This window comes from Heliangelus exortis, chromosome 25 (genome assembly GCF_036169615.1).
Source record: "Heliangelus exortis chromosome 25, bHelExo1.hap1, whole genome shotgun sequence".
NCBI lineage: Eukaryota > Metazoa > Chordata > Aves > Apodiformes > Trochilidae > Heliangelus > Heliangelus exortis.
Window position 1 is genome coordinate 4541628 of NC_092446.1, and position 27586 is coordinate 4569213.

General features: G+C 46.8%; 2 protein-coding genes across 25 annotated transcripts in view; both read left to right on the top strand.

Moving 5' to 3' along the window:
- Positions 1 to 8002, top strand: part of ATP2B4 (ATPase plasma membrane Ca2+ transporting 4) — a 52004-nt gene extending 44002 nt beyond the window's left edge. For all 11 annotated transcript variants that reach the window (XM_071768647.1, XM_071768641.1, XM_071768646.1 and 8 more), the window contains one exon: positions 92 to 8002. In XM_071768647.1, coding sequence (XP_071624748.1) covers positions 92 to 117 — 26 coding nt within the window. In that variant the 3' untranslated portion in view covers positions 118 to 8002. The remainder of the gene's footprint in view (positions 1 to 91) is intronic.
- On the top strand, positions 6968 to 27551 carry ZC3H11A (zinc finger CCCH-type containing 11A). Of its 14 annotated transcripts, none has more exons than XM_071768655.1 (18): positions 6968 to 7096; positions 13405 to 13457; positions 13873 to 14074; positions 14344 to 14463; positions 15441 to 15564; positions 15947 to 16171; positions 16444 to 16560; positions 17053 to 17133; positions 17591 to 17701; positions 19054 to 19116; positions 19379 to 19474; positions 19682 to 19747; positions 20340 to 20840; positions 22251 to 22324; positions 23005 to 23326; positions 23621 to 23790; positions 24217 to 24284; positions 25597 to 27551. In XM_071768655.1, the coding sequence occupies exons 3-18, from the start codon at positions 14021 to 14023 to the stop codon at positions 25856 to 25858; spliced, it is 2454 nt and encodes an 817-aa protein (XP_071624756.1). In that variant the 5' UTR covers positions 6968 to 7096; positions 13405 to 13457; positions 13873 to 14020; the 3' UTR covers positions 25859 to 27551. The 14 variants fall into 14 exon arrangements, with proteins under 14 accessions (XP_071624756.1, XP_071624762.1, XP_071624765.1 ...); XM_071768661.1 differs by having other exon boundaries at positions 15968 to 16171; XM_071768664.1 differs by having other exon boundaries at positions 15968 to 16171; positions 17594 to 17701.
- Positions 27552 to 27586: the final 35 nt, after the last annotated feature.

The following is a 27586-nucleotide window of genomic DNA, read 5'->3' on the forward strand; positions in this document are numbered from 1 at the left end:
TATTTTTACTTTTCTCCTGGGAGTTCTGACCCTCCAGAGCCATTACTAACCCCTCTTTTGTTTCTCCCCCACCCTCCTGGCCTCCTGGCAGATCAAAGTGGTGAATGCGTTCCGTAGCTCCTTGTACGAAGGCCTCGAGAAACCTGAATCCAGAAGCTCCATCCATAACTTCATGACTCACCCAGAGTTCATCCTGGAGGAAGATGAGCCTCGAACACCATTCCTTGATGGCGCTGAAGACGACCCTGAGACTGACGGACTCAAAAAGAAAGGTGGGGGTACCTTGGGTGGATCTACATCCCTCAACAGAAATAACAATGCAGTGGACAGCAATCAAGCTGAGGTCACCATCCCGGAGCCTGAAAGCCCCTTACACAGCTTGGAGACATCAGTTTGACCTTAAACTTTGAACCCCCCCCCTCCTCCTCCTCCTCCTCCTCTTCCACCACCTTCGTCCCTCGCCCTGTGTGATGTTGGCACCAGTAACTGATCACACACTGAGGTCACTTCGTGTCAAACTGCTCATATGTATATCATTTGGATGGTTTGTTTTTTTGGGGTTGATTTTTTGTTTTGTTTGTTGGGGTTTTTTTTCGTTTTTGTTGTTTTGGGTTGGTTTTGTTTTGTTTTGTTTTGTTTTTTTTTACCGTTATTTAGCAGTGGGAACCAGAGTACCACGATGCTGGGTGTTGGGAGAGAGGCTAAGCCAAAATTCTGCATCTCCATCCCTAATTTTCAGTGGTACTCACCCAAATGAAGCAGCCAGGTTATTTCCTCTCCAAGAGTTGGGCTCCATGCATCTGTTGGTGGTTTTCACTATGGAAAAAAACTGCATGTCTAACAAAAGTTCAAAATGTTGTAGTTTCACATGGATGCACTCAGCCCGAGGGCCAGGGTGCACTGGTGACTTGATTAATTCTTTTTTTTCTTTTTTTTTTTTTTTTTTTCCCCACTTGTGGTTTTAGGGTTTTCTTCTCATTTTGGGGGTTGTTCTTTGCTTGTGGGATTTGCCCCCCAGCTTCTTCACAGGGAGAAGTGGGGGAGTTAACACTTGAGTGTGAAAATTTTAAAATAAACAACAAAAAACCCAGCTAGGGGGCAAGGTGTTTACTCACAGATTGATTAGATACAGGGATGTACACCAGTCTTCCACCTTGAAAAATGGTACCAAGCCTTTACAGTTCCTCCTCTGTGTCTGCACACACTTTTCTCTCTGTTTCCAAAGCAGCAGCAATTGGTAGACAAAGAAACAAAGGTGACTTGGCCGTGACCTTGCTGGGTGTAAAAAATTCTGATTTTTTTTTTTTTTTTTTTTCTACAAAGCAAGGTGCAGGTGAAAAGTGGAAGGATTAGTGCAGAAAAACCCAATGGTTGTGAGAAACAGAGCTTCTTTCTGGAGAAACTTAAGAGATGGCATCTCCTCTGCTCTTAGTGAGCAGCCTTGAAACTTTTGGGGGGAGGGAAAAGGTTTAATGCCTTCTGCCAGCAGGAGCAGAGAAACTTGTGCCCATTCTGGCTTGTCTGGTGGTTTGAATAATCCTTCAGCCTTGGAGGAACCCCAGGGCCTGTGCCAGCTGTGCTCACCAGCTCTGCATCTTGCTACCAAAGCACGAGCAGCTGGATGGAGAACAAGCATCAGGTTATTGGCAGAGCAGTGGGGCAGCTCCTGGAGCATGGAAGGGAGCAACCAGGTTGTCTCTTTAGCTGGTGGAAGGGGAAGGCTCTGTAGCCCTTGATTTCTGGTGCACTTCTGGAGCAGTGGAGTGGAGTCAGAAGTGGCAGGTTGGTTGGTTGGTTGGTTGGTTGGCTGCAGCTCTTGCAGAGATGCTCCATGGAGGTTTGGTCTCCCTTGCTGCTTTTTTGAAGGTTGTCCCACCCTGTGTGTCCTGCATCACCTCAGCCTCTTGTAATCATTAGGTGAGAGTCCTGGTTGGGTTTGTTTTTTTTTTTCCCTGGTGTCCTGAAGCAGCTGGCTCTGAAGTGCCCCTCTTGGGAAGCCCTGGGACAGAGCAGGAGGCAGGAGGTTGCTTGGCTTGGGCTCAGTTTCTCCTCCATGGGCTGATGCACCCCTGGGTGCTGACCCCAGGCAGGCAGGGCTGGAGGAACCTTTGCTGCCTTCTCTTCTTTGTCTCCTTTGGAAGCAGAGAGAACTTGGCTGCAGCTGCCTGTACAGCATCCTCATCTTTGCCCATCTCAACCCTGGAAGCAGAGAGGTTCTGGCCAAAGGGTGGGCTTGGCTGGTTTCTTCTTTTCCTTTTTTTCCTTTTTTTTTTTTTTTTTATTTTTTTATTTTTATTTTTGAAGAACGCACAGCAGAATCTCCCGTGCCTTCTCCAAGCACTGCCTGCAGCACCTCCTGCCACACCAGGACCCAGTACTTTTGCCAAGAAACAAGTGTTCCTTAAATGACAACAAAGCAAACCAAGTGTCTTTGTTTCGTTTCCAGCCCAGCATCTGCCTCCTCCCTTCCTCGGGGTGGGAGGGATGAGGTGGCCCCATTCCTTCTCCTGCCTCGCTGCTGGGCTCCATACACTGCCAAAAACAAGAAAAAATTGCCACCACTGCCCATCTCAATTATAAATTAGGGGTCAAACCCCCTGCCCCTGCAGTCAAACCCATCCCTGCCCTCCCCCTTCCTTCCCCAGCTGGGAAAAAAAAAGAAAAAAAAAAAAAAAAAAAAATTTGGGCAGGCCCAGGGGGTGGTGGTGGTTTCTTGGGTGTTCTCCAGAAAGACAAAAAGGGGGGAGGGTTGTGGGGTTTGGTTCTGTACTAAAGGTGACATTGCTGAAAAGATCACTTTTTCTATGTTAAATACTTGCAAAAAAAAAAAAAAAAAAAAAAAAAAAAGGAATGGAAAATGCAGTGTTCTTACAAGCTTACATGAATATTTATTAATATGTTCAGGGGACACACACTGTTATTTTGTTTTCTTTTTGCTTTTGATATTTTTTTTTAATACCTCGGACCTGTTTTAAGGATTAAAAAAAAAGAAACAAACAAAAAAAAAACCAATGAAAACTTTACTAAAAGCCAACTTTGGAGGCTCTCAAAGCCACTCCCAGAAATCTGTGACTGGCAGGTTGCCACAAGGGTCTTGGTTATTCTTTAGTTGATATATTTTTGTTGTTCTAGTTTCCATATTAGGAGGGGGAGAAATAATTATATATAAATATTATGCAAAAAAAAAAAAAAAAAAAAAAAAAGAAAAAAAAAAAGAAATATAGTTTTCTTTAGCTCAGAAACTGATATTTTTACGTCAGCCATATGTATTTTGTTTAAAGAAAAAAAAATAAAATAAAGAAATAGGGAGTCCCACGTCCACCACGAGGTGTGGGTGTGTGAGGGCAGGTGACAGGGACAGGGAATGAAGATAAAAAATTCAGTGTGCCAGCACTGGGGTGCCAATCAGCTCCCTTTTCTCTGAGCAGCCATCTTTCTACCAGGTGTTAGTTGGATGACACAAATGGTGGGGTTGTTTTTTTATATAAATTACATGGGTCTGGCTGGTTAAGTCAAGTAGAAACGTTTATTGTGCATACATCTTTTCTGTAAAGTATTTTTTTTTTTTTTTTTTTCTGTTTAGTTTCAGTGATATACTGGCAGCAGCTGACTATTGGGTTAAGTTATTTGAGGACTTTTTTACAAAAGAGGTGGGGGAGATTGGTGCTCTGTGCTGAAAGGCATGGTCGGCGGCCTGAACTTCTGGGGACTCTCTGCAACATGCCTTGAAAAAAAAAAAAACAAAAAACCACACAAAAAAAAATCAACCAAGGGGGAGATACATATTTTTATTTTTATTTCTTGCTTGGTTTGAACTGCCACAAGTGTGCACGGGGGAGAGTGCCATGCCAGCCAGGAACTGAAGTCATCCCCTGTGAGCTGTGTGAACTTGCCTTGGAATGCTTTGTTATTAAACCACTCTGAACGGAGTTTTGTATCCAGTTCTTAATGAGGTTAAGAACTTAATGAGGGTAGGGTCTCTGGTGGTGTTTTTTCTGTTAAATAAATTGGCAGATTGGTACCAAAGACATTACACCACGTCCTGTGTGCATTTGCTGACCAGGCATTTTGAGGCATTTGCATGAGGTGAGGAGGTTTTCCTTTGGTTTGCACAGGGGTTATGCTTCATTTTCAAAGGTTTTGTGCAATAAGCTTTGAGGAGAATTTTGAAACAATCTCAAGAAGGAAAAAAACTAAACCAAATTTTAGCATGGGCAGCCTCTGGCTTTCCCCAGCTGAGGAGCAGATGTCCTGGAGTGCTCAGCCCCTTCTCGGGGTGACACGACGTTGGGGTGAGGGGGGAAAAAAACCCCATCCCATAACCAGGGGGGGGCATCTCCCCCCCCACTCCTGTTGCCCTCTGTGACTGCAGGGACCAAGGACCTCAAAGAAGAGTCCCTGCAGGTTTTGTACCTCTTGGGGAAAGGACAAGTGGTACCTGCCTGCCATCTCTCCTCACTGCTGGCTCCAGCTCCTACGAGTTCATCAGCCCCTGGAGCACCCCCCACCCCCCCCTAAACCCCCTCTTGCAGCCCCAGGTTGTGGGGGGGGGTCCTGCTCTCCTCTCACCTGTCCCCAAGTGAGGTTGTGGGACAAAGCCAGTGTGTGTTGTGGCACCTGGCTGATCTTCTCCAGCATCTCTCTGCCAAGGCTGTCCCCCTGAGCTCTGGCTGTCCTGCCTCTGCTATCCTCCTGAAAAACAAAAAAATAAAAATAAATAAAAAAAAAGCAAAAACACTTCTCATTCAGCAACGCCCATGGCTAAAACTGCCTTTAGTTTATTTCCTCCCCTTAAATAAATATATATATATACAGTATTAAAGCAACATTTGTGTGTGTATATATATTTATCCAATGCTCTCACAACAAAACTTTCTTTTGAAGAGGGCACGCAGATCTGAGTTCTTCTTTTCCAGTAACTAAGTATAATAAGCACTGGTATTTTTGTATAAAAACAGAAAAATACAAAACAAAAGATTGAATATTATGTGATATGCATGACATTTAAAAAAAAAAAAAAAAATAATGGTGGTTTCAAAGCAATATGTACCCTGGTGTGTTTGCCATATCCTAGAGTCCAGCTTGAAGTGCACCTGATCTGTATTGCATTTTGATATTAATCTCTATGTACAATGTTTTGCATGTAATTTATATGGTTCTTGGGAGAAAAAACAAAAATTTGAATGATTTGTCAGTTGGCTTCTTCTAAGAAAATAAGATTCCAAGCAGAGATAATACTCAAAGTGGAAGTGGATGAGTGGTTGAGGGGTGGGAAGGGGGGTACATAGCAACAAAAAGTGTGCTGGGGGTGGGGGAGAAGGGTCCTGGTTTTGAATCAATAAAGCTTTGGCTGTTGAGCAGAAACAATGCACAAGTGCATCCAGAGAATAAAATGTGCCCACGTGTACCTGTGATGTGCTCAGTGTCTCCACCAGCTTCTGAAACCAACCCCCCTCCCCTCCAAGTGCTGGATGAACAGTTGGGTTTCCTCTTGGAGCCAGCTGGAGTGTGACAGGGGGGGTCTGCAGGGGGGAAAGAGGGATGGGGATCAGAAAGCAACCCCCAGGGCTCCAAGCACCCCCCCTTAGTGGGAGGGTTGTGTCTCCTGCTGCTGAGGGGCAGGGGCTGGCTGGTGGCAGCCACCACTTGGTCACAAGGATGGCTTCTTCCATTGGCAAAAACCTCCAGAACTGGGCCATCCAAACCAGAATCCGTGGGTTCTGTGGCAAGCTGCCCCCAGGCAAAGATCTTCCCTTGTCCCAGGGTGTCTGCAGTGCCTCTAAGGTGATGCATGATGGAGGTTGTGATCCTCATCTCCTGGGCTCTGGCTTTGTCCTGCCTCTCTCCAGAGATTATTTGGCTTCCACAGAGGCACTTGGACAACGACAACAGGAAATAAAAGCAGCTGCCTTCTGAAAAACTCCCATTCCCCAGCAGGTTGATTGACCTGGAGCTGTTGAATCCTCCCTGGCTTTGGTGGAGAAGCTGTTGGCTTCTCTGTCTGTAGGAACTCCAGGGCCATGATGAGAGAGATTTGGGTGAGATTGGCAGTGGGAAAGCTCAATCTGCAACCTCTCAGCTGAGTCTCTGCCCTTGGGAGATGATGCCAGGAGCTGCTGTGAAAGCTTCTCTGCTGCCTCACCCTCTTTCCTGCTTTCTGGGGGAGGTGTCTGCACTGACACTGACCTCCAACTTTTCATTAAACAGAAGAGCCACAACTTCTTCTTCCTTCTTTTTATGAACCTCGTCCGGGCTGGATGCAAAGAGAGAAACAAAGCAGAGGACTTGGCACTCGATTACCGGGGGCAATGGCTGAGCCTGTGCCATGGTGGGGCTGCCCCAAACGCTGCTCCTCTGCCTGTAAATCACTGCAGGAGGGACAAGCAGGGGACAGGAGGGCACTGGCACGCTGGGTGAAGGAGGAAAGAAGAAAAAAGAGGCGGATTTACCTGGGCCATCTGCCACGAAGCCTCCGCAGGCCCCGACATGGAGATGGCGGCTCCCAGAGCTCCCCAGCCAGGCCCAGCCCTCCCTCCCGGGGCTCCACAGCAACCTCAGGGGTCCCAAGCCTCCCCGAGCCTGCCCCTTCGGGAAACCAAGTTCAAAAAAACCCCCAAACATAAATCAGTTATCGGCTGGGAAAGCGAAACCCTGGGACAGGGAGCAAGGAAGGGCACAGCCCGCTGAGGGCAGGAGGCCTGGAACCATGGAGGGGAGGGCACAGCCCCTGACAGGACGGGGAGCTCAGGGCAGCCCAGCCGAGGCGGTGGTGACTGGGAAGGGGACGCTCTCCTGTCTGCCCAACATTTTTTAGGGGTGAGAATCGCTGGCGAGAAACCTCGGGAGAGGGAACAGCACAAAACCCGCCCGCCCGCCCGGTTTGTTTAGCGGCCCCGCCCGCCCCACTGTGGTCGCTGCGGGGTGGGAGGCGAACGGGCGGAAGTGACGTTGGTGACGCCGCTCCGGGCGGCATCTTAGCAACGGGCGAGCGGCGGGTACCCGGATGTTCGGCGCCATCTTTGAGGCTGGCAGCGGGGAAGGCGACGGCGCCGAGCGGCGGAGAGCGGAGACCCCGGCGGCGGCTCCCAGGGGTTCGGTAAAGTCCCTGCTCGCCGGTAACTACAGCCGTTCGTAGACCGCAGGGGCGGGGGAATGGCTGCTCTCCCGGCCCGGCTCCCCTCCGCTCCCCTGAAGGGAAAAGGCCGCGTCCCCGGCGGGGCGGGCGGCCCAGGCCGCGTCCCTGAGCGCTCCTCAGCGGGGGGATCCGCAGCCACTGGGGAGGGGGGGGGGGGGGCTGGTTGGGACCCCTGGGGTAGTGAGGGCTCTCCTGGGGAGGGGTTCTCCTCGTCTTCAGCGCCCCGGGACTTGAGGGCAGCTGCCCCCCCGCTGCCCGGGTAGGCCCAAGGTCCCTCTGCCCCCGGTTACAGGCCCGCAGCTCTCCCGTTTGGCACCTCTGCCCTTCCCTGGGCCGTTAGAACCCCCCCGGCTGGCCCTGGGGGAAACCTGGGACAAGGTCTGGAGAGGTTCGGTTGGGTCGGTTGAAGACCCCGAGCTCAGGGGTCTGGAGGTGACGTTATTTTCGGTGAAATCCTTGTGACTTCCTTTTGTAGCAATGCGTATCAGGGACGTGCTGTGAGGTAGTCACCCGGCAAACTGCTCCTGCGTTCCCCAAAGGAATTACCTCCAGGATCTGACTAACTCTGGATGCACCCACTCAGCTTAATTGCTCCTTTAAGTTGTTCTAAAACAACAAACCGATTGGGTGACGTTTGTTTGTGTTCCTTCAGAATTGGATCTCGGAGGGGTTCTGGTTCCTTCCCTCCGCGTCTAAAATGAAAATGCAAAAGGGATTTTTGATGGTTTCAGGGATCAGTGTGTGGAGCCTGCAGGTTGTTCCCACAAACTGGGGCTTTGGGGTGCGTGCTGCAGGCAGGGGTTGAGCTCTGGGCCAGGCTTTCAGCATAGAAACACTGTGTATATTTGATTGTAAAAAAAAAATAAATGTCCTGGGGGTAGATTCTGAAGTGATACCAGAACCTGGACCCATGTTACACTGATGAGGCTGAACAGCTAGGCTGGAATTGTTGCTGGATGGCCAGGGGTTTCAGGAAAAAAAAAAAATAAGTCTAGAGAAAACTTCCTCTTGCTGTCACTTCTCTAAAATGGCAGCCTGCCAAATGGCTGCATCCAGGGGAAATCCAATCTTTTTGAGATCCAATAAAACGTTGGAGTGGGGAAGAGAAACCCTGGGAGTAAATTGCTGCCAGGCTCCAGGGTTGGTTTCAGAAAAAGAGAAAGAATTAGTGTCTTGTTGTGAAGTATTCCTGTCCTGCCTCAGAGGAGGGGTAGCAGTCCCTGGAGCTTGGAGCTGATTCCTGTTGGGACACCAAGGAGGAAAATCTGGTGGCTGATAGAGAGCCACCCACTGAAAATACAGGAAAGAAGAGGTTATGGATTAAGGGAAAGCCACTGCATCCAAAATTGATGCTGTCTAAAAATGTACCAAGGGTTTGGGACTGGCACTGCCACACCTGCACGTGCTGCACTCAGGCCTGGTGGCCCTGAGCAAGGTGGAGAGGGGTCCCTAAGTGACCAGGGGATGTTCAAGCTTATCCTGGTGCAAGAACTTCCAGTGTCTGGAACTTTGGAGCTGTGGTTCACCTGCCATGCAAAAAAAAAAAACCAAAAAACAAACAACCCAACACCAAAACAAACCCCATCTGAGGCGAGCCAGGGGTTCACTTGGGGACTCTGACTCTTTGATGACATTTCCAAGCAGACTCTTGTTTGTGTTGGGCTGAGAGCCAGAGGTCAAGGGGAGGTGAATGTGTCTGTGTCAGCCCTGAATTTTCAGCTGGAAAAGGAGAAGGAGTGGACTGCAAAATGTGCCTGGGTTCAAGAGCTTTGCCCCAGGTGTGGGGTGTGCTGGTACAGCCACTGCAGCTGCAGCAGGAGTGGATTTTGGAGTGATCTGCAGAAGATCCAGGGGGTTTTTCTTGGTGGAAGTGATACTGTGAGTAACCTTTTCATGCCAGAAATGAAGACAAACATCTCAGCTGACCCTCTGTGTACCTGGCATTCCTCACACTGCTGGGCATCAGCCACATCTGATGGTGCTGCTGATAACCTGAAGCTCAGGAAGCATTTCTGGAGTGTTTTATTTTCTTTTTTTCACTGGTCTCTGTGGACTTTTGCCCCATGCAGGCAACAGAATGAGGTCTCAGAGCTGGTTGGGGTTTAACATCTCCAAGCTTGGGTGTTGCTGTTCCACCTTTGCCACTTGGTAGGAGGAAGGAGAGAAATCTTCACCATGGGACTCAGACTCTCAGCTCCAAACTGCTGTGAAGGAATTTGGGTGTGAGAATGCAGCTCAAGAGCAGATAAAGAGCTGGTAGAAAATGGATTATTGAAGAACTTGTATTTTCAGTGCCAACTTATTTGAAGTTCACATAGATTGGGGCACGAGGCTGGAAGTGTGCATTGCTAACCTGACTGTACAGAATATTTTTCATGGCTTTGGAGAAAGCACAACCCAGAAATGCACAATTAACTCATCTGTACCCTGAACCATGGACAGTGGTGCTCCCAGGATATCTTTTGACTCACTGCACCAGCAGAAGTTCCCCTTGAGGAAGCACCCAGCTCCCTCCTGGCTTTGCTAAAACTTCTGCAGTAGGAAGTGTCCTGCAAGAACCAAGTTCCCAAATTGCTGTTGGCTTTCCCTTAATCCCCTCACCCCTGGCTCTCCAGCTTCTGACTGCACTGTGTGTGCAGTGTTAGGTGCCAGCTGCCATGCTTTATATTTGTTTTTAAATTAATGTTTCAGGAGTTTGAGCCCAGAAGCACTGAGAACAGGCCAGCAGTTGCTTAAGGGATTTGCTTACTCATCCTGAGGCCCATGGAATTCTTCTGGAACTCCAGCATTCAGACCATCTTCCAGAGGATCACTTGAGGCAGGAAATAGCTGCTCAGTGAACCTCTCTTTTCCTTTTTTTATGTTAAACTGATTTTAAAACAGCAGGAAGTGGAGCAACAGCATCCTGAGAGGGGGAATGGGGCTATTCTCAGCTTGTCCCAGAGATCTGGTGGGTGCAAGGTTCTTGGCAAGCAGGTGGAGGGCAGTGGGGAACTGCAGTCCTTCTGTGGACACATCTTTCAAATCAGAAGTGTCAGTGTTGCTCTTGGACTGAGAGGTGATTTTTCTACAGAGTGGTGCTTTCAGGACTGAACTCTTTCTCTTGGCCACTTTTCAAGATCCCTGCTTGAAAGGTTGAAGAATTCCCTCTCCTTTCTGTCAAGATAAAAAGACAAATCTATTTTGCTGCTGCTGCAGCAGTGTCTGAGCTGTGAGTGCTTTGGTTCAGGGTTGTTGCAGAAACCCCAGGCCAGGCAGTCCCTTCAGGAGCAGTTGATTTGCCTCTCATCTTAGGGCAAATTGTCCTCATTCAAGTCCTTAAGTGGGACATCTTCACATCAAGTTTCTCCAGCTGTCTGTCCACGTGGCTCTGGAAACTCATGGCCCTGGCTCTTGGACTCCTGGTGAAAGGTGACCCTGACTCAGTGGTGGAGGAAGCAGAGAGGATCATCTGCTTTAACCTTTGCTTCCCTGGGGACCTTGCAGCTTTTGAGGTCTCAGAACATTCCCCCATCCCCTCTCTGGCCAGGATTTAACAGCTAAACCTGACTCAGACAGAGGTAAGGAGTAGAAATCATGACTCTTCTACTTCAGTTTTGGCCAAGTTAGCTTTAGGATTCCCTACAGAGAAGGGGGGCTTAGCCCCAGGGGGTTCCATGCCCCAGCCCACACACATCATAATCCCAGTTCCATGGGATTCTCTGGAATCCCACCCTGCTGACTCCCCCTGTGGAGGCAGCACAGCACTGAGCAGGTGAACCCCAGCAGCTGTTGGTAGGCACAAAATAGACAATGAAGAAAAACTGTCCAAGTGGGGTTTTTTTTAGCCAAAAAGGCACAGAGATAGGGATCCTGATACTTGTCATGGGTTTGTTGAGCTGCAAAACTTTTGTTCCTTTCCTGGGCTTCGTGGCAGGGCAGGGTGAAACCATCAGTACCAAGAGAAAAAAGCTTCTCACACAAACTGGGCAGACTTCAGCCACTGCTTCTCTTCCCATGCTTGTTGCCATGTTTTTCCTGACCCCTACTTGCATCTGTAATTATTTATGGTTTTCTTACAGTAGAGTTGCAGAAAAAAAAAAAAAAAAAGAGTTAAAAATTCTTCCCTAGTTCCATTAGAGACCTGCTGAGTGCACCAGAGTTACTCAGTTTTTACTCAGGCTTTTGGGGGGGTTAATTGGGTTGATTTCTCCTTAGCACTCATTGTTCACTGGTACCAGGTTTTAAAAAAATAGGGTTTGGGTTAACCTTTTTTTTTTTTATAAGGAAAGGACTTCTCTGGAGTTTAGAACCAAGAGGGCTTGGGGGGAGGGGATTGTTGGGGTTTTTATTAGTTTTAAAGTTTTCCTTTTTTTCCCCCAGTTCCTTAAACAAGGTTACTCAAATTCCACACAGCTCTTGGAGTCTGCTTAGGAATATGGAAGGCAACAAGCAAAATGTAGCTAAACCTGAGGAGATTTCTTTTTTTCCTCCCCATGGTGGTGGAAAGAATAATAATAATAATAATGTTGTGTTGTCCAGGTGTCTCCCACTTCCCAGAGGAAGGAAATGCCACCTTCTAGACCATGAATTCCTTCTGATTTGTACTGGAATGGCTCTGCTCACCAAAGCAGGGATCCTGCCATCTCTTTGGGTGTTGCCTTGTGCAAACTGAAGAAATTGCACTTGAAATTGGATTTAGCCAGCAGTGGTAGTGATAATTTTTAGGAGTAGATGCAAAGGAATCCAAATGACATAAAAGTAAAGGTCAGAAGTGAATATTCCCACCAGTAGTCAAGGAAAGAAAACCTTGCACTTTACTGTTTTTATTCCCTTTGTCCAGCAATCAAAAAAAAAAAAACAAATTGAGCATGAGAACCAAACTTTTCCTGGTTTTATTTTGGATTTGGGAAAATTCCCTGAAAAAAAAAAAATCCTAAACCCTAAATAAACCCTAAATAAACCCTAGTGTTTGTGTGAGTAAAAGGTTCCAGCCTTGTATTTTTAATTTGTAAGAACTATTTCATTCAGTTTTGTCCAGAAGAGTCAAAAAATACTTTGCACAGAAACGTGTAGCATTTTAATTTTTAATGAAAGGAGTCAGAATCACTTTTAATTTCAACTCTGTCTGGTTGCAGGTTTTATGGCATTTGGTGTCTTTTAAAAAAAAAAAAACAAACAAAAACTATAAATCAGATAATCTGACTTCACATCCAAAAAAAAAAAAAATTCTTTGTGGTTAAGTAAAATCAGGTTCAGCTCTGGTGGCACCAAAAAAAAAAAATTCTTTAATTGGATTTTAAAAAAAAATCTGTGGTGTTGCAGCAATGGATTGTGGATTAGGGACCAGCATTTGATGGCAAACTTGTTCTGTTTGCTCTAAACCAAAATCATTTCCTCAAATCAAAATTTCCTCACCAATTTTGGGGCTGTTGCAGCCGTGGCACTTGCTGAGTCAGCATTTCCCTGCCCCCCAGAGCTCTGCTCTCTCCCTGCTGGGAACTGAGGGCTCTGATCAGGGCTAAAAGTTGGGTTTGGATCCCCTCTGCCAACCAACATCCTCCTGCCTGCATCTCTGCTGCCCCCAAACCACTCATGTTCTAAACCATCAGCCTGCTCACCCAGACATGTTGTAGATCTGTCAGATTTTTTTTCCAGTTTCCACAAAAGGAGACTTTTTATGCAGTGGCAAATAGCCAGAAAAGCAGATTTTTGTTGTTGCTCGTGCTGACTTCACTTTTGTTGACTCGTGGTGTGTGTGAATACAGATTTGTGTATTTATACACACGAGTGTCTTGTTTGCTGTGCAGGTAATAAAGATGGGGGAAGGTTTTTGTGTTTTCTTAATAGGTGAAGAAATCTTGGAAGACCAGAAATTGCAACTTATTGAATTTTAATTTAAAAAAAAAAAAAAAAAATTTAAAAATTACCCGGCTGTGGAAGATGGATCCTCATTTTTGCAGCCACTTTGAATCACAAGTTCATCTTTAAAGGCACTGGGTGTTTTTTTTTTGGTTTTTTTTTTGTTTTCTTTTGTTTTTGGTTTTTTTGGTTAATTTTTTTTTTCAGTTTTTTCGGTTTTTTTTATTTTTGGAAGAGCTAACTAACCCTGGCTGTCTCCAGTCTGACAGTATTCCAATGGACTTGCTTCCTCCATTAGTTGTAAGATGATTAAAAGCACATCCCATGGTTGAATTGTGGATGAGAGGTTCCCTTGGCAATGTCAGGAGGAAAAGTTTTTCTACCCCTTTATTATTAATTCACGGATTCAGTGTTGGTTCGGCCTACAGGAGAAGTTAACTGGAAGTCTTGGAAGATCCACATCTTTGCTGAAGTTGTCCAGGTAGGTGAACCTGAAGGTCCACAGTAGAAAACTAGATTTTTTTAGATCATTTTTTAGATATTTAATAGATCAATTGTATTGAAAAAACCCAAATTATTGGGGTCCCACAGTTAATCATTGGCGGGTAACTCAAAAGTATGGCCTGTTTCTTTAAAAAAAAATCTCTTTTGGGCTTTACAGCCCAAAAAAAAAACTTTACAGTTGTTTTTTAGTGCTCCAAGGCATGTAACTGCTGCTGAGGACACAGGAGCCAATGCTTGCTGACAAAACCCAGGCAGTTTTACATTAATTTGGGATTGCTTAGGAGTTCAAGATGCTTTCAAGATGTTGTCAGAGACAAATCTGAGTAACAGAAAGCATCTGTAAAAAACACTTCTGATTTAATTCTTTTTCATTGCTGGGTACCTTTCTTTAGGGTTACTTTTAAAAAGAAGATTTCAGTGATCAAGCCAGTAGAAGACTTTCACTTCAAGAAAGAGTGAAGCCAACTTTGGCCAAGACTGGAGGAAGTCGTGGTTGAGCAAACCCTTGGAACCTGAGCTTGTTCTAAGGATTTGTCCATTATGTCTCACCAAGGAGATGACTGCTACTTCTATTTCTACTCCACCTGTAACAAGGTCTGTTTGGGTTTCTTTTCCTTTGGGGGTTGCTTGTTTGGCTTTTTCCTTTTCAGTTTTTTAGGAGGGAAGAGTGGGAGGAGACAGATTTCTTTTAACTTAATAAGCACTCAGATTCTGCTGCCAGCTCTTAATAGCATAGCCCCTTTTTTTTCTTTCTTTTTTTTCTTTCTTTTTTTTTTTTTCTTTCTTTTTTTTCTTTTTTTTTTTTTTTTTTGTGGAGCTGAACTGTTTTATTTCCCTTTTTGTTGATTTCCTTTTGGTTCCAGGGAGAGAGCTGTTCCTTCCGCCACTGTGAAGCTGCTCTGGGAAATGAAACAGTCTGCACCCTCTGGCAGGAGGGACGTTGCTTCAGGAACATCTGCAGGTTCAGACACATGGAAATTGATGTGAGTGTTTGCCTGAAGATGTGGGGAGCATTTTTCATGGCTGTGGGTGGACTGATTTGAGGTTTTACCTGACAGATAGGTTACCCCCCCCAAATGCACCCGTGGGTGTCTGGCTTCTCAAAGACATTGTTACAGCTTACTCAGCTTCCCCTATAAACACAGACCCTATAAGCACAGATCCTATGAGGAGAGGCTGAGGGAGCTGGGGGTGTTGAGGCTGGAGAAGAGGAGGCTCAGGGGAGACCTCATCACTCTCTCCAACTCCCTGAAAGGAGGTTGGAGCCAGGGGGGGGTTGGGCTCTTTTCCCAGGCAACTCTCAGCAAGACAAGAGGGCACAAGAGGTCTCAAGTTGTGCCAGGGGAGGTTTAGGTTGGACATGAGAAAGAATTTCTTTCTGGAGAGGGTGCTCAGCCATTGGAATGGGCTGCCCAGGGAAGGGGTGGATTCTCCATCCCTGGAGATATTTCCAAAGAGCCTGGATGTGGCACTCAGTGCCATGGGCTGGGAACCACGGGGGGAGTGGAGCAAGGGTTGGACTTGATGAGCTCCGAGGTCCCTTCCAACCCAGCCCATTCTGTGATTCTGGGATTGCTCACAACTCCCAGCCCTGTCAGACACAACCTCAGCTCCAGCACCTGGCACAGAGTCAGAGGAAGCTGCAGGAGTTTCACTGCAGCCCCCCAGCCCCCCTCATTGTTGCACACATCAAAAAACCCAAAACTGGCCCCAGGCAGAGGCAGAATTTCCCTGCAGGTTCAACCAAACCAGCTCAAGGAACAGCAAAACACCAAGCCCTGGTCCCTTCCAACCCAGCCCATTCTAGGATTCTGTGAACACTTCTAGTGATAATCTGACCTTTGGGATAATGTTTCAGCACTGCACAGCACGACTCCTGTCCCTGGTGTGATGGGAAACTATTTATTTGCAAATCTGAGGTGAGTGTGAGCCTCAGCCTTTGGTTTCCTTCTCTCTCCAGAAAAAACGCAGTGAGATTCCTTGTTACTGGGAGAACCAGCCAGGAGGCTGCCAGAAATCCAACTGTGCTTTTCATCACACCAAAGGACGTTACGTGGATGGACTCTTCTTACCACCAAGCAAAAGTGAGTTCCTTAGGTCCTTTTTCTTGGAGATTGAATGTTAATTATTTAATACTTAGGAGTGAGCATAACACCTCAAAAGACCTCGAGGAGCTCTTGGTTTAGGAGTGCAGGGAGGAGTCTGCAGTCAGGCTCTCAGCTAAAGGGAATGTAATTCTGGGGATTAGCTTTTCCTGTCATGCTCAGCTTCTCTGTGCTTTGTGTGATCCAGGCCTTTCAGGTTGCTTTCCCCTCATTTAATCCTTTCTGGGTGCCACAGTGGAGAGGTTTGTGTGTATCCAGGGGTGGGGAGTAGGAGACTAATTCAGTAGCCAGGTGATTTATCTGCCTTGGCTACACAGTGACACCCACATTGGGATCAAGTTCTTAAATGGCCACCTTACAGGTGATCCTCCTTTTCCTCCAGCTACACTTCCAAATCCACCTGAGTCTGCAGAAGATGATGTGAAAATGGCTCAGATGTCACTGCAGCAAAACAAACTTTCTGTGCAGTCAAATCCTTCTCCACAGCTGAGGGGGGTGATGAAAGTGGAAAACTCTGAAAATGTCCCAAGTCCTACACACCCTCCAGTTGTCATCAATGCTGCAGATGATGATGAAGATGATGATGGTGAGCATTTCTTTACTTCTTGAAGGCATTTGTACTGTGAGTGGCTGTACAAATCCCAGAATACCTGAATTGTGGAGTGCTTGAAGCTACAGGGGAGAGTCTGGAGTCCTCAATATTTTTTTTCAGCAAGAAAAAAACATTTCTATAAACATTTGTTTCTAGTTAAGAATACAAATGCTATGAAACCTGGGTGGAAATGTCACTGTATATGAACATGAGAATTTTGTCTCTTCCCTCCTGTGTAACTGGCTGAGTTTTCTTTTCCCTTTCAGACCAGCTTTCTGAAGAAGGAGATGAAGCTAAAGCCCCTGTCCAGCAGGCAGTGACAGAGCCCCACAATGGGTTACGGATTGTTTCCACCAGGAAATCCAGTGCTGGTGCAAAGCAAGGTATTTGGACAGCTGTAATTGGAAGGAGAATTTAGAAATTAATTCAGAAGCAAAATGTTCTAAAAATACAATAGAAAGCAGGGTAGCTGCTTGGAGTCAGTTATTTCCATGAGCTGTTTCTCTGTTAATACAACATGGACCTTGGGTAAGCTCCTCCTTGTTTATTTTTGCAGCACAAAATAAAGCCCCAGAGTGGAGTTTAAATGCCTGCAAACTCCTTTGTGCAAACCCATGTCTGATGACAGAGGAATCTCATGTCATGTAGATGGATTAAACTGCTTAAATGGTTTTACCCTGAAGGGTGGGAGGAGTGAAGAAAGGTGCCAGTTGCTTACCAAAATACCATCCTTTCCTTTTTTCACTTGTGGGGAGTGTTGACAGGCTTTATCCAAAATACTTTGGAAAGGTTCTCAGCTGTAAGAAGCTTGAGGAGCTGTGCTCTTCAGGATGTGCCTTCAAGCCTCAGCTTCATTAACTGGTTTCTGGTTTCAGATGACAATTTAAATTTTGGAATAAAAACCCTTGAAGAAATCAGATTGAAGAAACTAAAGGAAAAAACAAAAAAACAAGGTGGTGAGTTAATATCTCCTGCTTTCCTCTCCTTCTGTTCACCTTCATCCTTGTTTTTTAACTTCTGCTAAAACCTGGGTAGCTGGCTGTGCATCTCTCAGTACAGCTGTATGCAACAGAAAAAGGAACTTTTTTTGCACTTCTGGGTTCAGACTGGGAGATGATTGCAGCTGAGAGCTGCTTGGAGAACAGAATTCCATGGTGAGCTGGGGGCATGCAAGCTGCTTTCTTAAACCCAAGCAGGTGGTGTTCCAGATAGGAATTCCAAGGGCAAATCAGAGGGAAACTCCAAGGGCAAATCAGAGGGAAACTCATCTCTTATTTCCTTGCACTGCAAGGAAACTGTTGTATGTGTGACAGTAATGAATAACTCATGGGTTTAGGTTTTGTTGTAGTTCTTCTGCTTGGTTTGGCTGGGTTTTTTCCCTAAACATCCTTATCTTTTGCTTGCTTTCCTCAGAAGGTCCTTCAGGAGTCTCAGTTCATCCTCTCCAAGCTCGCACCATTCCCGTGCCAGAGAAGGAGAACGTACGGACAGTGGTGAGAACTGTCACCCTGGCTGCAAAGCAAGGTAACACTGGGGCTGGTTTTGCCACTTCCTGGCTCTTCATCCTGAAGGCTGAGTAATAATCATAGAATCATAGAATTAGCTGGGTTGGAAGGGACCTCAGAGATCATCAAGTCCAACCCTTGACCCAGCAGTGCGGTTGCTGGACCATGGCACTGAGTGCCACATCCAGGCTCTTTTTAAATGTCTCTAGGGATGAAGAATCTACCACCTCACTGGGCAGCCCATTCCATTGCCTGATCACCCTCTCTGTAAAAAAATTCTTTCTGATATCCAGCCTAAATCTCCCCTGGCACAACTTAAGACTGTGTCCTCTTGTCTTGTTGAAAGTCGTCTGGGAAAAGAGCCCAACCCCCCCCTGGCTCCAACCTCCTTTCAGGGAGTTGGAGAGAGTGATGAGGTCTCCCCTGAGCCTCCTCTTCTCCAGCCTCAACACCCCCAGCTCCCTCAGCCCTTCCTCACAGCACTTGTGCTGGATCCCTTCCCAGCCTCCTTGCTCTTCTCTGGACCTGCTCCAGCACCTCAATCTCCTTCCTGAGCTGAGGGGCCCAGAACTGGACACAGGACTCAAGCTCTGGCCTCCCCAGGGCTGAGCACAGGGGCAGAATCCCTTCCCTGGACCTGCTGGCCACGCTGTTCCTGAGCCAGCCCAGGATGCCATTGGCCTTCTTGGCCACCTGGGCACACTGCTGCCTCCTCTTCAGCTTCCTGGCAATCCAGACTCCCAATGAAGAGAATCCAGCCACAATCTGCTTGTATTTTCTAATTCAAGCCACACGTTTATGCACAAGATCCTTGGTTTGATCGAAAAAAAAAAGCTTTGACGTCTGTAGGTGCTCAGTTTTTGGTTTTCTGCAAAAAAAGGCCAAGAAGTGTGCATGAAGCTGGTGTTTGTAGCTAAGTCACATCTTGTCACCATCCCCCAGGCTCTCAAATGTTTGACTTCTGTGTTCCTGAAGCTGGGTGAGGTTTGTGAATGCTGGCAGCCTGTGACAGAGCTGGTGTTTGGGCTCAGTGCAGCAGAGAGGCTGGTGGCAAAACAGGTGTCAGGATGCAGATAAGGGGAGAGCTGAAAAGCAGAGGAATAATGAAAAAGAAGACCTGTAAAAGGTGAAATTATACAAGCAGCTCATTTTTGAAGCACCAGAAAGGCTGAGAGTGGCAGTGCAATAATGAGCCTGTGTATTAAAGAGTTCAGTCTGCACAGGTTCTTTTTAGAAGCATTTCTACCTGGTTTGGTCATGATTCATGTGGTTTGGTTGTCAAAAGTGTCCTTTTTGGGGGGACATGGGCTGGAAGGACAATGCTTCCTGCTGCTGACTGATGTGCACTAAAGAGGTTTTTCTTTGTTTTAGGGGAGGAGCCAGTGATTCAACTGGATCTTGCTGAGAGACTGGGAAAACGTAAAACCTCCATAGGTAAGAGCTTTCTGTGAGCTGCTCTTTGGGTGCCCTCACCTAAACATAAATATATTTAAGGATATTTTTGCTGTATGTGGGAGGAAAATACTTTGTGGTGGAGATCTGGGTGTTGACTGCAGAAATGGCAGATATTGTTAGCAACTGAAAGGCAAATGTAAGAAAATACACCTGGAAGAGTGGAAATTTGTGGCTGGCTGCTCTAAACTCCTCCTCCAGAGAAATATTCTTCAAGTTTTGCTTGTTTTCCCTTTTTCTGAAGCTGCTAAAAGTGTCCTTCCACTGAGGCGCAACCTTGCTGAAAGGCTGGGGAAGAAGATGGAGATTCTGGAGAATGCTGACAAAGCACCAAAGAGAGGTACAGCTGCTGAGCAGCCTCCTGGGTTTGATGCACAGATTTGCTATTTAGCTTTGCTTTTTATCATTTCTGGTTCTTTTTGCCTCTGAACTGAGGGTTCAAGGTAGCTTTGAATCCCAGGGAGACGATTTCCTGTCTCATTTCCAGATGTGAACACAAAATTGAGATCTATGCAATGTTTCTACATTTTTCTGGTTTATCTTGCAGTTCAAGTCCCCAAGTCTCTGAAGGAGAGGCTAGGATTGCCCTCTGAACAAACCAGCACTGAGACAGGTAATATATGGATGCCTTCCCTTTTTTCTTGTTTGAGTGTCAATAAAGCCCTAAAAGTTAATTTTAAAAGTGTGTCTGATTCCTTTTGCTGGGCTGCTGAAGCTGTCCCTGGAGATCTCCTCTAGGTTTGTGTGTGTGTGTTGTCCTCTTGTACCTCATCAAAGTTTCATGCTCCTGCTCTGAGCTGTCAGAAGCTGCATTATGTTTATCCACAAGTAGAACAGAAAAGCTGCCAGGAGCAGGAATTTGAGATGCTAACAGAGAGACAAAATCTGGGAAAGTAACTAAATAGTAACTAAATAGTCTAATGTTGTGGGGGTTTTGTTTGGGTTTTTTGTTTATTTGGTTTTGTGGGGTTTTTATTATTGGTTTTTTGGTTTTGTTTTGGTTGGTTGTTTTTTTGTGTGTAGCCACTCTGGAAAGCACCAAAATGCAAGTGGCTTAAAGCAGGAAAATATTACTCAGAAGAGGAATCATCAGATGCATTGGTGGGAACAGAAGGAGTTTTCTTTAGTACTGTGACAAATTTTAGAGACTTTAAATATTGGATTCTCTTAAAATGGTGCTGCCTCTCTTTTTGTTGTTGTGACAGAGAAGGCTGCCAAGGCAGCAGGAGAAATCCATGTGAAAACTCTGGAGGAAATTCGTCTTGAGAGAGCTCATCAGAGACGAGGGGAGGCTCCAGCTAAAGCTCAGGCTGAAGGACGTTGTAAAACAGAAGACCCCAACCTGGGGACAAAACCCTCCCCTACAGTTCGTATCAGAGTCTTCTCAGGAGCCCTGGCTGAAAGAAAACACAAGCAAGTGGAAGAAGAGAAGCAAAAAGCAGAAGAGTTTCTCCCCAAGACAAAAGCTGAGGGTGAGCCCAAGAAGCAGAATGCACCAGCTCCAGCTGTGCCCAGCAAAGTGCAGCTGGCAGAGCCAGCAGGAAAAGCCAAGCCAGCAGGAGAGGTGAGGATTAAAACCTTGGAAGAAATCAAGCAGGAGAAAGCTCTGAGGATGCAGCAGAGCAGAGAAAATGTGCCAGCTCCAGCAGCACAGCCTCAGCCTGCCCCCACAGGGAGGAGACTGCTGAGGATCACAAAGCTCATAGGTAAGAGGATGATTTGCTCCCTGTCCTGGTGCTTTCCCCAGCAAACAAATTCAGTTTGCTCAGGGCTGGCTTTGCTTTTATCTTCTGTCTGTACAAGAGGAGAGAAGAGTTTAAGGCTACAAAGTCAAAGGGCAAAAAAGTGCCCAAATACACAACCATCTTATTTCCCATTAATGACACTGCAGTGTTTCCCACTGGAAAACTCATTCACTTTGTTGTCTCATTTTTCTCTTATGTTTTTTATTTGCCATCTGTGTCTGGTATGGGATCTTCCCTGTGCTGGATCCAGGTTTCCCTTCCTCTTTGGAATGTGTTGTTTAACTGAGCTGTGGATGTGCCTGTGTTTGCAAAGCAAGAACTTTGCAATGATGAAATTCAACAAGGGGAAGTGTAGAGTTTTGCATTTGGGGAAGAACAACACGATGTCCCAGTATAGGTTGGGGGCTGAGCTGCTGGAGAGCAGTGGAGGTGAAAGAGACCTGGGGGTCCTGGTAGACAAGAAGATGCCCATGAGCCAGCAATGTGCCCTTGTGGCCAAGAAGGCCAATGGCATCCTGGGGTGCATTAGAAAGGGTGTGGTTAGTAGGTCAAGAGAGGTTCTCCTCCCCCTCTATTCTGCATTGGTGAGGCCACACCTGGAGTATTGTGTCCAGTTCTGGGCCCCTCAGTTCAAGAAGGACAGGGAAGTGCTTGAAAGAGTCCAGTGCAGAGCTACTGAGATGATTAAGGGAGTGGAACATCTCCCTTATGAGGAAAGGCTGAGGGAGCTGGGTCTCTTTAGTTTGGAGAAAAGGAGACTGAGGGGTGACCTCATCAATGTTTTCAAATATGTAAGGGGTGAGTGTCAGGGAGATGGAGTTAGGCTTTTCTCAGTGGTGACCAGTGATAGGACAAGGGGTAATGGGTGTAAATTGGAGCATAGGAGGTTCAAGTTGAATATCAGAAAAAATTTTTTTACTGTAAGGGTGACGGAGCCCTGGAACAGGCTGCCCAGGGGGGTTGTGGAGTCTCCTTCACTGGAGACATTCAAAACCCACCTGGACACGTTCCTAGGGGATGTACTCTAGGGGGCCCTGCTCTGGCAGGGGGGGTTGGACTAGATGATCTTTCCAGGTCCCTTCCAACCCCTAGGATTCTATGATTCTATGATTCTATGAAAGCATGGAACAGCTCCCTGATGTGAGGGGCAGGGTTTGTCACAAATGGGTGTTCAACATCTCATGCTTAAAATTCTAGAAACTCTGGGATAAGAGTGAGTGAAGGGAAGAGAGCTTGGATGCAGCATGGATGCAGCTGTAGCCTTTCCCTCTGCTTCCTTACAGGCAGGAGGAAATGAACACAGCAAGGGAGATGAGTTTCTTTATTTCTCCTCTTGATAAAATGATTTTTTTGTTTTGTTTTGTTTTAAAGCCCCTGGAAGAGAAGAAAAGAAGATAGTGGAATTGAGCAAGCCTTCTGCCAGAGCTGCCTCTGCACCTGCAGAGGTGAGTCCTTTGTCAAGACATACTGATATTCACACAATCTCTGATAAATTCTGTCATGGTGGGTTTGTAACATGATTCATACTCCCAGTTTGAGCTGTTCCTACCTCCCTGCATGAGGCAAGCATCAAATCCTGTCGATTCCAGCAGCATTTCCAGACAAGGTTGTAATCCTCAAGCTTTAAATTACTGTGATTATACCTGACAGCAAGTAAGAAACCCTGTTAGCACCAGACAAAGTCCATGAGGCTCATGTGGAGGGAGTGTTTTTGTTCTCAGTGACTTTATTTGTCAGGCTTGAAGGATATTTTAAAATCCTGAAGTATATTTGAACAGAAAAGACTAAAGCTTGGTATTAGAGGCAATCAGCCTGTCAGTGAATGCTGTATTGCTGAGCTCATAGGACTTTTTGTTGCTTAAAATTAATACAGGAGATTACAGCTTGAGTCTTCTGCTCTATGAAAGGAGCTGCTGTGCTGGGAACTGGGGGCTTTTGAATCAGAATTTCCACAGCAAAGCCTGGAGCTTGTTCCAGGCAACTTTTTAAGGAAGAAATGTTTGATCTGAATACTATTAATGTGCTCTGTTCATGGAGCCATTTTGGAGGGATTGCCACTCAGATTTTCTTAATGAAATCTCCATAGATTTCTGTCCTGTTCACCCTCTCTTTTCTTCCTTTCCAGGCCTCTGATCAGAGTGCAGCCAACTCTAAAGTTCAGGTGAAGAGCCTGGAAGAGATCATGAAGGAGAAGAGGCAGCTGAAACAACGCCAAGAAGAGAAACCTCAGAAGGAAGCAGCTGCTGTGCCCCTTGAAAAAGCAACCAAGGATAAAACTCCAGCATCAGGGAGTCCTGAAGCCTCTGTGGTTTCAGGATCAGCTCATCAGCTTGCAAAGAAGGTATTGGGGAAATCTCCAGAAGATGGGATTGAAAGCTCAGGAAAGGATGGTGCAGTTGGAGCAGCAGGGAAACAAGCAGCTCAGCCTCCAGAAAGGAAAGCTAAAGGTAAGTGAGGTTCCCTTAGGTGCTGAAGGAAAAGCAGCAGATGACAGTTTTCACACTCTGGCTCCTTTTTGTCACTTGGTTGCTTCACTCTGTGGCTTGTTGGCAAACAGTTTCCTAGGTGGAAAATATTGCTGAGGAACTGGGAAATGGCAAGGTCATTGTTCTGGCCAAATGTAATTAACCAGGAGGATAATGGGACTGTCAAGAGAACCTGAGGGGGTTTGGTTTGGTTTTTTTTTTTTTTTTCCTGAGGCACAGGAAGGCTGTGTCAGTTCTTTCCTCCTTTTCCTCCAGCCAAATCTAAGGTGTGCCTGAAGCCTTTGGATGGGAAAGCTGCCTCCCCCACCAAGCAGACAGTGAAAAGGAAAGCAGCTGAGAGCCATCCCTCTGCTGTGGCTGCTGTGAAACCCTTGGGCACCACTGGTGGTGACACGAAGGAGCCTTCAGCTAAAAAAGCAGTTGTGGTAAGGAGAGGGGCTGGGGCAGTACTGGGTCCCTGCTAAAATTTATCCCCAGATTTTACCCTCCTCTTGAAGTAAAGATGGAAAAAAACAAAATGTTCTACAGGTCTCTGTTCCCTTTCAAATGCAGCAGTGACCTGCAGGGTGGTTTTAGTACCTTGGTGTTTTTTAATAGCTGGGTGGCAGCATTTATTTAGGACTCTGCTGTGGTTTCTCTGAAGTGTGAAGGATTTTTGGGGTTCCTCAGGAAGACACAAGGTGATTAGAGCAGTGACTTAGGAGCATCCTGGCTCTGTGATGGGGTTTAAAGAGCAGTGACTTAGGAGCATCCTGGTTCTGTGATGGGGTTTAAGGTTCAGCAGTGTCAGAGGAGAAGCAGAGCAGGAATCTCCTGTTACTTGTGTCTCAGAACTCCTCTCTCCTTCCTAGGCTGTTGTTCCTGCCTTGCCAGAGGACAACCCAACCTCCAAACCTGGCAGAGGAAAACGTAAAAGCAGGTAACAGCCACAGTGTGTTCTTCTCCATCAGTGTCTTTCATATGAAACATGAGGCTTATTTCACATGTGGAAAAATCAGGGTTTGGAGAAAATTGCCAAAAAAATCCCCCAAAGGTACAGTTAAGCTGCAATAATTTTCTTGCAGCCCTCAGGAATGCTGCTTTAGATTCTTTTCTTAAACTGCTTCAAGTTGGTGCAGCTTTGCAGTGACTCCTTGGGTTTTCTGAATGCCTGCAGAGCTTGACTTCCTAACCCTTGTACTGCCAAATTAACAAAGTGACTCTGGCTACAAAAACTTGAACCTTCTTTGCCAGATGCTGGTGGTTAAATGCCCAGACTGAAAAAAGATAAAACCCAGGCAACTCTCAGCAAGACAAGAGGGCACAAGAGGTCTCAAGTTGTGCCAGGAGAGGTTTAGGTTGGACATTGGAAAGAATTTCTTTCTGGAGAGGGTGATCAGACACTGAAGCTGAAGAGGAAGCTGAAGAGGAGGCAGCAGTGTGCCCAGGTGGCCAAGAAGGCCAATGGCATCCTGGGCTGGCTCAGGAACAGCGTGGCCAGCAGGTCCAGGGAAGGGATTCTGCCCCTGTGCTCAGCCCTGGGGAGGCCACAGCTTGAGTCCTGTGTCCAGTTCTGGGCCCCTCAGCTCAGGAAGGAGATTGAGGTGCTGGAGCAGGTCCAGAGAAGAGCAAGGAGGCTGGGAAGGGATCCAGCACAAGTCCTGTGAGGAAGGGCTGAGGGAGCTGGGGGTGTTGAGGCTGGAGAAGAGGAGGCTCAGGGGAGACCTCATCACTCTCTCCAACTCCCTGAAAGGAGGTTGGAGCCAGGGGGGGGTTGGGCAGATATCCGTGGGACAAGAGGGCATGGACTAAAGAATTTTTTCCTAATATCCAACCCAAACCTCCCCTGGCAGAGCTGAAGCTCTGCCAGGGGAGGTTTGGGTTGGATATTAGGAAAGAATTCTTTGCAGAGAGGGTGCTCAGCCATTGGAATGGGCTGCCCAGGGAAGGGGTGGATTCTCCATCCCTGGAGATATTTCAAAAGAGCCTGGATGTGGCACTCAGTGCCATGGGCTGGGAACCACGGGGGGAGTGGAGCAAGGGTTGGACTTGATGAGCTCTGAGGTCCCTTCCAACCCAGCCAATTCTAGGATTCTGTGATTCTATGAACTCCAAGAGGAACCCCAGGATGATGGAATAACAACCCCTGTGTAAGGCTGTGGTGTAGGAGGGGTTAACTGCAGCTGGTTTGCAGAAAACCTCAGTCTAAGGAATGTCACACACATTGATTTGCTCTTTCTTTGCCTTCCAAGTCCTGAGCTGCATCCTGGGAGCCAGGCAGAGCTGGTGCCACAGTCAGAAGTCTCCAGCTCCACTTCAGCTTCCCCAGCAGCTGCCAAGACCCGGAGGTTGAGCTCTACAGGGGCTGGGAAAGCACCTTTGTCTGTAGAGGATGACTTTGAGAAGCTTATTTGGGAAATCTCAGGAGGCAAACTGGAAGCAGAAATTGACCTGGACCCAGGGAAGGATGAAGATGACCTTCTTCTGGAACTTTCTGAGATGATTGACAGCTGAGCTGCAGAGTCTTAAGGGTTTGCATTTTGTTTTTTTTTTTTTTTAAAAAAAAAAAAAAAAAAAAAAAAAAAAAAAGAAATTAAAACTCTTCTGTTGTTGGATACCTGGAGGTGATCCTTTTTCTAACTGAGGCTTTACAAGGAGTCTTAAAGCACAGTTGAACTGGTAGAAACTGGCAGTATCTGCACTCAGTTGTCCTAAATTTCCCTGCTGGTCAGAGTCCAAGTCCTGCACATCCATTCTGTCACTGCCTTCAAGGTGAAGAGGACAAAGCACTTGGTGATTTGGGGACAGAAATGTTCATTTACAGACTGGTGGCTGTGAACTGATCTCAGTGATGCTCAGAAGGCAAAAACTTCAAAGCTTCTTCCTTCCTCCTCCTCCTCCTCCTTTGGCAAAGTTCAACATCCTCACGTTTCAGAGCTTTGGGATTCTGAGTTCTTGGACAGTTGATACCCAAAACCTGGAGTTACTGTGTCAACTCTTGAGTTTTGTTGATGTTGAAATTCATCTTTTTTTTGGGGGGGGTAACTTCATGAAACTGTCAGGGTGGGAGGGAGCAGAGTGGTTGATGACAACTCTTTGGGACCAAACAGGGGTGGTGGGGGGTGAGTCCTTTCAGCCTTACTGTGAATTTTCAGGGATGACACAATATTGGTGTGAAAAGCAGCAGCTTTGGGGTGCCCTTAACCCCCCCCTCTTGTTTTGTTGCACTGTACCAAAGCTGAGGAGGGCTGGGGGGGTGTGGGGGGGTTTGGTGCTTTTTACCAGTGTTCAGTTTCTGGGCTGGGGGGTCAGGATTCTCCTTTTAACCTGCAGTAAATTGGGAAATGAGGAATTGGTTTAAGTGCCTCCTGGTTCCCAGCATCACTCCCCGAGCTGCCCCTTGGTCTTCTGCTTGAGCTCAGGTTCCACCTCTGCCACTTTGGGGGCAGCAGGGGACAGGGACAGTGATCTGGGAAGCTGGGATTGCTGCAGGACCATCCCTGCTCCCTTTTTGGCCACGTCCTGGGGATCCTCCTGCTGGAAAAGAACTTGGATGCTGCAGGGGTCCCCCTGAAGCTGGGACAGGGGGTGTGTTGTGTGCCCTGCCCCGGTCAGCATTGTCCCTAGCAGATGTATTTGGAATTATTTTCTTCAAATTGGAAGAACTTTAATCTCTTGTGAAGCTCTTGGGGACCCCCAGACCTTTCCAGAGGAGAAATGTGGGAGTTGGATGTAAATAATTTCTCTTTGGAAAAAAAAAAAAAAAAAAAAAAAAAAAATTGTGTGCTTTCATCTACCACGGGGATGTCCTTGTTCCTAGAGGAAAGATTTGATACCAAAACAGTGAAAACTGCTGTTCTGGCTCCAGAAGGGTCACCCAAGCCTTCGTCCTGCTGAAGGATTTTTCTCCTGCTGGGATTTCTTCTTGGAAGCTGGGAATGACTCCTGGGGAGAGGAAGAGCTCTGGCACGGAAGGTTTCCTCATGGCTGCTTTTCTCCTGCTCTCTCAGCCTTTGTCACCATCACTCTTTGTCCCGGGAGCCCCGGGGCTCCTTCTGCGCCGTGATTTCTGTAAATATTTTTATTCTTCCATTTTATATTTGTATTTAAGGGACTGTATGAACCCCAGCCTGGCCTCCTTACCCCCCAGTTGAACCCCTTCCCCCCACACCAGTTAACCCTTTTTAAATAAACCTCCCACAGGAGACCCACGGCTCTTTCCTCTCTGGGGGGGGTTGGGTG

Excerpts from the sequence above, each read along its gene's own strand:
- ZC3H11A (XM_071768655.1), top strand. The coding sequence starts at position 14,021 with ATGTCTCACCAAGGAGATGACTGCTACTTCTATTTCTACTCCACCTGT. Across the intron at positions 22,325-23,004 it reads CTGCCTCTGCACCTGCAGAG|GCCTCTGATCAGAGTGCAGC; the intron begins GTGAGTCCTTTG and ends CTTCCTTTCCAG. Across the intron at positions 23,791-24,216 it reads CAGCTAAAAAAGCAGTTGTG|GCTGTTGTTCCTGCCTTGCC; the intron begins GTAAGGAGAGGG and ends TCTCCTTCCTAG.